Source organism: Giraffa tippelskirchi, chromosome 2 (assembly GCF_054371585.1).
Source record: "Giraffa tippelskirchi isolate mGirTip1 chromosome 2, T2T-mGirTip1v1.2.pri, whole genome shotgun sequence".
NCBI lineage: Eukaryota > Metazoa > Chordata > Mammalia > Artiodactyla > Giraffidae > Giraffa > Giraffa tippelskirchi.
The window spans coordinates 223,824,325-223,833,353 of NC_137276.1; the positions used below are offsets into that span (position 1 = coordinate 223,824,325).

The 9,029-nt window shown below is 36.9% G+C and overlaps 1 protein-coding gene across 1 annotated transcript; it reads right to left on the reverse strand.

The window, feature by feature from the left end:
• Positions 1 to 8,546: 8,546 nt before the first annotated feature.
• Positions 8,547 to 9,029, reverse strand: LOC145539782 (keratin-associated protein 13-3-like). Its single transcript, XM_081573908.1, has one exon. The coding sequence runs from the start codon at positions 9,027 to 9,029 to the stop codon at positions 8,547 to 8,549; it is 483 nt and encodes a 160-aa protein (XP_081430034.1).

The window sequence follows — 9,029 nt, forward strand, 5'->3', positions numbered from 1 at the left end:
AAGGGAAAAAAATAATGAAAGAAAACAGAAAATTTAATTTGGCATCTGCTGACAGAAACTGAAATAGTAATATCATGTTGCTCCCCTGTGAACACAGTCTTATTTTGTCTGTAGCATCCATAATTTTTGAAAATGTAATAATTCAAGTTATCCCCACATGCAATTCCCCTCTTTGGCTTAGGGTGGTCTCTGATGATTAGAAATCAGCTGCATATTTCAAATGTAAAAGTGTGTCTCTGACCTCTGGAAATACTCTAGTTAAAAAGCAAGCTTTCTTTTAAAAAACAATCAGGGATATATTCAACAAAAATTATACAGCAATAAAGTGATGTAATAGGGCTTCCCTGGTGGCTCAGATGGTAAAGAATCTGCCTGCAATGCGAGAGACTCAGGTTCAATCCCTGGATTAGGAAGATCCAGAAATGGCAACCCACTCCAGTATTCTTGCTTGAAAAATTCCAAGGACAGAGGAGCCTGATGGGCTACAGTCCGTGGGGTTGCAAAGAGTCAGACGCGACTGAGCTACTAACAAAGTGATGTACTAACTAACACACAACTAGTAATTGCAATGTTGGAAAGAGTACATTTGTAATATCACAACTCGTGCTGAAGTTAAGTATACTACTGCTTTATATCCTTAAACATGTAAGAATCAAAGTGTAAAAATTGTATCACTATTTCTCCAGAAACTGGTGCAATCCCATACAAAGGCTGCTCTAGAAACGGCCAGTTCATATCCCTGAAACCAAGGAGGACCTGGCGGGGTTCTGGGCACAGAAGTCTTTCTGTGTCCCCTTCTTTGGGTTCCAGGGGGCAAGTTCAAACATTTGCTAGTCAGGGAAGGGAGAGGGAATGCAGCGACGGGGGAGGAGAAGCCAAGAAACAATAGTGCAGCCTTGGAGCAAAGTCCTGTTATGTGAATCCCCTCCATGAGGGATACATAGAACAGTATCTTTGAACTCTTTTGCAGAGTTAAAAACCTCATCAAGTGGAAGATGTCACCTACTTGATGAAGCACTCTTCGTTTCAGAGAAGGTTTGTCTCATCATCACCTGATGCCAGATGATCTCTGGATTGAAGGAATGAGGGATATGCAGGCACCCTGAGCCTTTTCAGCCACCCTGCTCCTTGACTACAAAATGACTCACAACCCTCTGCCACCCGAAGTTGGGCACACAGTTTTGAGGGCATTAGCTGGCTGTGGCCCTCTTTGCCTGGCAAAGCAATAAAACTATTCTTTTTCTACATCACCCAAAACTCTGTCTCTGTGATTGAAAGCAGTATTGGGCTACAAAGGCCAGATTCAAGCCTTTTGTAACATTCTGAATTCATCAGGATCAAGGTAAGGGTCTCTGTCCCAGCAACAGTAATTCTGGGACTTCAGTTCCTGCAAAAACAGCCTTCTCTCTACCAGATTCCCATTATCTCTCTTGTAGATCCTGCCCCTACTAAGCTGATTTCCTCCTGCTGTATTCCTTGTCCAAATGTTATACTCAGTAGCTCTGTGAAATTTGAATTCAGGAGTTCTGTTCCCAAGCTCCTGCTGCCTAAGCTACTTTATTTCCAGGAATTGCCAGTCATCTTTTTACCAGCCAGCATGTGGTTCTTACTTCTAGGGATTAATTTATTCAGTTTCCCAGGAAACTCATCATGAGTCATTTCCATGCAACTGATTTCACCAATTTCTATTTATTTACTCTTGTCACTTTAGTGATTATAGATAACAGCTTTGTTCTCTCCAAACCTTAATTCCCATATTTTTTTATTAGTCATGCCTCAGTAGTACCCTGTCAAACATCTTGTCAGCACCAGTGAATCCACAAAATAATGCTTCTTTCAACTCTGTTCTTATAGAATACTTGATGAACAAATTGCGTGATGAACAAATGTTCTATTACATTTTTTTTTTCAGGGAGAACACATTCATTCATATTATTCTCTATGTTAAGAAAAGTTTAAAATTATTTTTAAAATGGGTTTCCATTTCTCTGAACTTACCAACTATCAAGGTTAATCAAATAATGATTTAATTGCAATGGTAATTAAAGCTATAAATGAGCATCTTATATAAGTACATTTAACAACAAGATCTTAATAACAATCTGAGATGTCAGAGATGCCAACAAAGCTTCCCAGAAAAAGTATTGTATAAACTCAGTCTGGAGAATGAGTAAAAATAGTTTTATTCAGATGGAAACTGGGGCCACAATACCCAATTAGATAACTGCACCAATTTGAACAGAAATAACAAAACCTTAATTAATGAAGTCGGCGTACCTACACATACCCATCATATATTGCTACCTCTGTCTCTCATTTCTGCATAAATTTCTCCTTTTACTGTAAACCAACTGAACTTCTGTTCTCACTTGAACACAATTGTGTATTTTTACCCTCTACTTGGTCATTTCACTTCAGCTTCATCTATTTGCCTTTATCTATCCTCATGCCTCTTTGTTTTTGATATTTAAGACAATTCCAACTTTTAGATGCATTTTAAATGCCCTTTCCTTTATAATTATTCCATCACCAAATAAAAACTTTCTTTTCATCTTTTGAAATTGGAGCTAAAATGAATTACAGTGAAATTTAAAGAGTGAGGCAATAAAGATAATATGGTACAGTGAGTATGGCAGTTTAAAATTAGAAGACATTTAGTTAGCAAAATGCTCTATGCAAAGGTCCCATTTCATAATCTAAAGTGTTTGAAAATAGAGATCCTGGGCTTATGAGGATAAGAGAGCAGATATTTTGTTGCAAATGCCTCCTAAGTGAACTATGTAAGTACTATCAGTCAGTTTTCATTCATTCCTCTGCTCAGATACAATTTGGTACTATAAACCACAGACTTTTAAAAGCAAAAATATATATATTTATTAACTGCTGTTAATAGAGAAGGTAGGACACTTCTCAGGCATATAAACACACACAAATTCAGCTACAGTAACATATTCCCACATTTCTAGTCATCATTGTACTATATGTCTTAGCCAGAGCAGTAAGGCAAGAAAAACAAATAAAGGGCATAAATATCACAAAGAAAATAAAAAAGTTGTCTTTATTCACAGGTAGAATGATTGTCTACATAAAACATCCTAAACAATGTATGAAATTACTATAGAAAACTTTTATTTCTATATATAAAACCAACATTACTTGCACAATTAAGTATAAAATATGTTTTAAAAACAAAATATATAATGTAGAAATACATTTCATGATTCAGATTTCTATATTAATAATTATAAAATATTTCAGAAAGAAATTAAGTAAGACTCAAATAGAGATATGTATCATGGCTTGAAAGCTTTCATTACATCTTAATGTATATTGATAGATTAAATACGTTCTGAAAAAAAATGCCAGGAGGCATTTTATAGAATCTGAAAGATCGATTCTGAAACTTATATGGGAGAATAAGAACAGCCAAAATAACTTTCAAAAAGAGAATTAAATTTGAAAGACTCTTATTATATCATTTCAGGATTTAATATAAAGATATATCAATGTATTTTGGTACTGAGAAAATTATAGGTGATCATTCAGTAGAACAGAATAGAAATCTGAAATAGACTCACATGTATACTATCAATTTCTTTTTACAAAATGGCAAATAATTTAAATGTGGAAAATGTGTTTTCAACAAATGGCATTAACGTCACTGGATGTATTAAAGTGATTTTTAAAAAGGGGTCAAAAATGTGTTGTGCAACAATATTATACCTCTGCTGAAAACCATTGAACAGTTCTTGTTGCTTTTAGAAGTAAGTGTTCCAGAATTAGACACCTAAGACCTAGAGAAAATAGCCCCTAAATGTTTCTGGCCTAATTTCAAGTCATTCTTCCCTTTTCTCTCAATGACCAGACAAAATGACTTTCCTTCTTATAGTGCACATATCAAGGCTTTGGTGCTAAAACTCTTGTTCTCCATGTGCCACATATCTAGCCCTTATTTTATTTTATTTTTAAATTTTTTTTCTCCCTACTTATTCTTTAGACCCATTTCAAATGCTCTTTCTCTGGGAATTCTTTCTTTACTTATAAGGTATATGTTGCTTAACATATGTTACTGTATCATCAAGGACTTATTCACAGCTCGTTATTTATATAACATTCGCTTTCTCCGTTAGACTTTCATTCTAGTTAGAACAAATAGCATACATTTCTCACTCTGTTTTTCATTTTTTCATTATGGAGTAATACACAAAATAATTGTATTAAAGAAACATATTCAACAGTATATTTCCATATCACAGATTTTTGCTCACAGTAAAGGTTTAATGAAAATATTGTGAAAAATAGTAATACTGGCCAAATGTTTGGCTATGTGTTCAGAGGTGTGACTAATTTAAAAAAAGGACACAAAGAGTTTGGGGAGGATACAGTTGTTCATTGTAATCACTAACAAGTTAACTATTCATAAATGGAAATTGTTGAAATTGGATGCCTAAAAATGACTCATGAGAAAATTTCTTGGGAAAATGGATATATTTATTCTCAGAAATCAGAACTGGAAACAAGTTGGTAGACAGATAATCAGCAGTTTCTGGAACTTTAGTTGTGTGGGCAGCAGCTTGGGACACAAAACCCTGGGTTCACATTTCCATGGTGTTAGGCATCTGGGGAAACACGCAGCAGGAAGAATTAGGAAGCTAGAAGCCAGGTAACTGCCAGCTGGTCTGCTCTTAGTTGTATAGAGTAGGATTAAGTTAGTGAAATTTGAATGAACACTACTATTCACTATCCTAAAATTAATTGATGAAATATAGAAAGAATAAAATCTGTACTCCAGGAAATTTATAATGCCAGAGATTTGGAACAGAGGACGATGCAGTTTCCCAAGTAGTAATGGCAAAATATCAGCTCAGGAGTTATGCATCTCCTGTTGTAAAATAATACAGTTTTCTTATTTTGACTATCAACCTGAAATGGGATACTATATTCAACTTCAGGCATAATTGTAACATTATAAATTTATTGTCACCACCATTGAATTTTATTGATTGTTTGTGATCTCACCATATCACTATTTACACTCAATCAATCTTTGAGTTATTTTTATAAATTTGCTTACTAGTTTTGGTAGGGAGGATAATGGCCTTTAAATATATTCATATATCTTGTGAAGAGGGTATGTTATATAGCAAGAGTAATGAAAGTAGTGATGGAATTAAAGTTGCTAATCAGTTGATACTAAACAGAGAAATCACCAGGTGAGCCCAATGTGTTTATAAGCATTCTTGAAAATGGAAGAGAAAGGCAGAAGAGTAGACCAGAGTCATAATCAATACAAGGAGGATTTTACCCACCATTGCTGACTTTGGAGGAAGTACTTTGGAGGAAGTGGGGCATAGGCTAAAGAATTTGGGTGGCCTCTAGAAAACAAACAAACAAAAAGAAGACAAGTAAATAGGCTTTCCCCTAGATCCTCAGGAAAGAAATGAAGCCCTGCTAGCCCAATGATTTTAGTTGAGTGAGACTGTCTGACATTTGTCCTACAGAATTATAATAAAATGTTATTGTTTAAGCCATATATGATATACAGCATATGGCTTATTTGAAATAATTTGTTATAGCAATTATAAAACAACTAAGATATTAATATATTCCTAAAGTCAGAAAACTTTCCACTCCTGCATCTCAAATTTGGAGACATGAACAAAGAAGCATCGGCTTGGCCAAAAATCTGCAGCTGTTTCCCATGAGTGCTCAGCTATTGCTTATGTTTTGAGATATGAAATTTGACTATTCCTTTTGATTGAAGATTAAGCACATGAGACCAACTTGGATCATTAAAATTCATGAGCAGGACTGTTTATAGAAGAGTTTATTGTTTGCCATTTAAATTTTTATATTTCTATGGCTGATGACTTTTTCCCCCATTTTTTTTCATTATTCCTTCATGTTTTTAGTTATACAAACACTGTAGCAATTTTGTAAACATGGGGCAGGAGAAGGAAGAAGGATAAGAAGATGAGAAAGAGAAGGAGCATATGAAGGAAGAAATAAGAGAGAATGGTACAGTTGGAATAAAGTCATTCGACTTCCATGACTCTACAATAACTTGCTGTGTAATCTTGTAAAATTATATTTTAACTATTCTGTGTTTCCAAATAGGAAAAGGAGTATGTCAAGGCTGTATATTGTCACCCTGCTTATTTAACTTATATACAGAGTACATCATGAGAAATGCTGGGCTGGAAGAAACACAAGCTGGAATCAAGATTGCCAGGAGAAATATCAATAACCTCAGATATGCAGATGACACCACCCTTATGGCAGAAGGTGAAGAAGAACTAAAGAGCCTCTTGATGAAAGTGAAAGAGGAGAGTGAAAAAGTTGGCTTAAAGCTCAACGTTCAGAAAACTAAGATCATGGCATCTGGGCCCATCACTTCATGGGAAATAGATGGGGAAACAGTGGAAACAGGGTCAGACTTTATTTTTTTGGGCTCCAAAATCACTGCTGATGGTGATTGCAGCCTTGAAATTAAAAGACGCTTACTCCTTGGAAGGAAGGTTATGGCCAACCTAGATAGCATATTGAAAAGCAGAGACATTACTTTGCCAACAAAAGTCTGTCTAGTCAAGGCTATGGTTTTTCCAGTGGTCAGGTATGGATGTGAGAGTTGGATGGTGAAGAAAGCTGAGCGCCGAAGAATTGATGCTTTTGAACTGTGGTGTTGGAGAAAACTCTTGAGAGTCCCTTGGACTGCAAGGAGATCCAATCAATCCATCCTAAAGGAGATCAATCCTGGGTGTTCATTGGAAGGACTGATGTTGAAGCTGAAACTCCAATACTTTGGCCACCTCATGCGAAGAGTTGACTCATTGGAAAAGACCCTAATGCTGGGTAGGATTGGGGGCAGGAGGAGAAGGGGATGACAGAGGATGAGATGGTTGGATGGCATCACTGACTCGATGGACATGGGTTTGGGTGGACTCCGGGAGTTGGTGGTGGACAGAGAGGCCTGGCATGCTGCAATTCATGGGGTCACAAAGAGTCGGACACAACTGAGCGACTGAACTGAACTGAACTGATTCTGTGTTTCAATTTCCACCTTTGTAGTGTGAGTAGCTTGGACATAATAAACACTACAGCTCATTTCTTATTTTATATTGTATCATCTTAGTAGTAAAAAGAAGTAAACAGAATATGATGAGAAGACTGAGAAATGTTTATAAGACAAGATTTTTGATGAAACTCTCATATTTTGCATCTAATTTCCTAATTTCAGAAATGTTTGAAAATTTTACAAAGAATAGGAAAATATTTATTTTTCCTATATAGAATGCTACTTATTCTGCCTAAAGATTAAATTTTCAGTTATCATTGTACTGTCTCTGTTACTACTTTACTTTCTATAACACTTGTATGTAAGATAGAAGAATGACACTTAAAAAAGAATATCCAATTTTATTTCAATATACAATTGAAACATTCACTGTTGATGATATTAAAGCTTTCTTGGGTGCAGTTAGATTCCATTTCTATGTTGCTTAAGAACCCAGGTGCAAACTCACACCTGCTGAGCCTCGTTCCTTCTCATCTAAGTTTGTTGCCTGTCTTCTTATACAAATGCTGATAATTTGAGCAGATTGAAAACAGTAATTTGGGTACAGGGATTTAGTCAATTAAAAAAAAGAGAGAGAAAATTTCCTGCAAGGTGATTATCTAAAGCTCAGAGGTGTTCTTTTTTCTAAAAATGTAAAGCCACACACTAGTCCTCCATTTTAATACCCTTCATGCCCAGGTCTCATCACAGAAGCCTAAATTTTACTCCTGCATTCTTAAAACCACTCTCGTACATAATGCCTTTCAAGACGTATGGTCTGTGTTTACCGTGTGAATAAAGATATTCAGATCTCTTGAGATTTTCTTTTAGAGTAAGGCTATATGTAGAAGCTGTGGGCATCCAGGGAAAATTCTTGGTTAAAGAAAGAAAAATGTCTGGTGTAGGAGATGGCAACCTACTCTGTTGGACATGATTGAGTGACTGAACAGTAACAAAACCCAGTATTTTTGTCTGTAAAATTCTATGGACAAAGGAGACTGATGGGCTACAGTCCATGGGGTCGAAACGAGTTGGACACAACTGAGTGACTGAGCACAACCAAAATTAGTGCATAGCCCCCTAAATCTGAGCTTTCCAAAGCCCATTAACAGAAGCAATGACAATACAAATCTTAGTTGGCACATTGCTAATAAATACAAAACATTCACAGCATATTTGGTTGGCAGAATAAAGAGTTTATTAAAATCAAATTATTTGACCTTCCATCGATCTTTGGGAGAAGAGCAAAATCGTAAATTCTATCTACCATTCAATGTGAATTTCTCATTAACTTTGTAGGTTGACAGAGTTAATTTATCACCCCATGTCTGAGGCTTAGAGAGGTAAAGAATTGCCAGTGATCAGGAAATATTAGAATACTTTTCAATGGAGCAGAGTAAGATAGCAGATAATCAGGGTACAGAATCTAAATTTCTCAAATGAATTTGGCTCTTCTACAAGTTAATCAGTAGAAGCCAGATCTACAGGTTGGTCAGTAGCAAGATGAATGGAAACTTCTGCAGGGAAAATTAACTGGGTGCCAGAATCTGGATCCACAGCCCAGGGAAGGGAAGCCACAAACTCCATAGCCCAGGCGTCTGAAGACACGGGATCCACAGCCCGATGAGTAGCAACTTCTGGATCCAGAGCTCAGGGAGCTGCAGCTGTTGGACTTACAGCCAAGAGACCAACGGTGAGTTGTCTGGCAAGGACTGGAGATGGTGGAAGTCCTCCGACGGTAGCAGGACGTCTGGCAGGGATGGGACACCACACGGAATGTCTGGGTCCTGATGGGCTCACAGCAGGTCTCCTGACAGTAGAGAGAGGAGCCCAGCTGGCAGGAGCTGGGAGAGCAGAGGTCAGTCCTGTACACCAGGTTGCTGGGGAAGGAGGAGCCACAGGAGGAGCCTGAGTAGCACAGGTGGCCCCCAAGGGAGAGGGAGGAGAAGTTTCTGGAACAACAGCTGTAGGACAT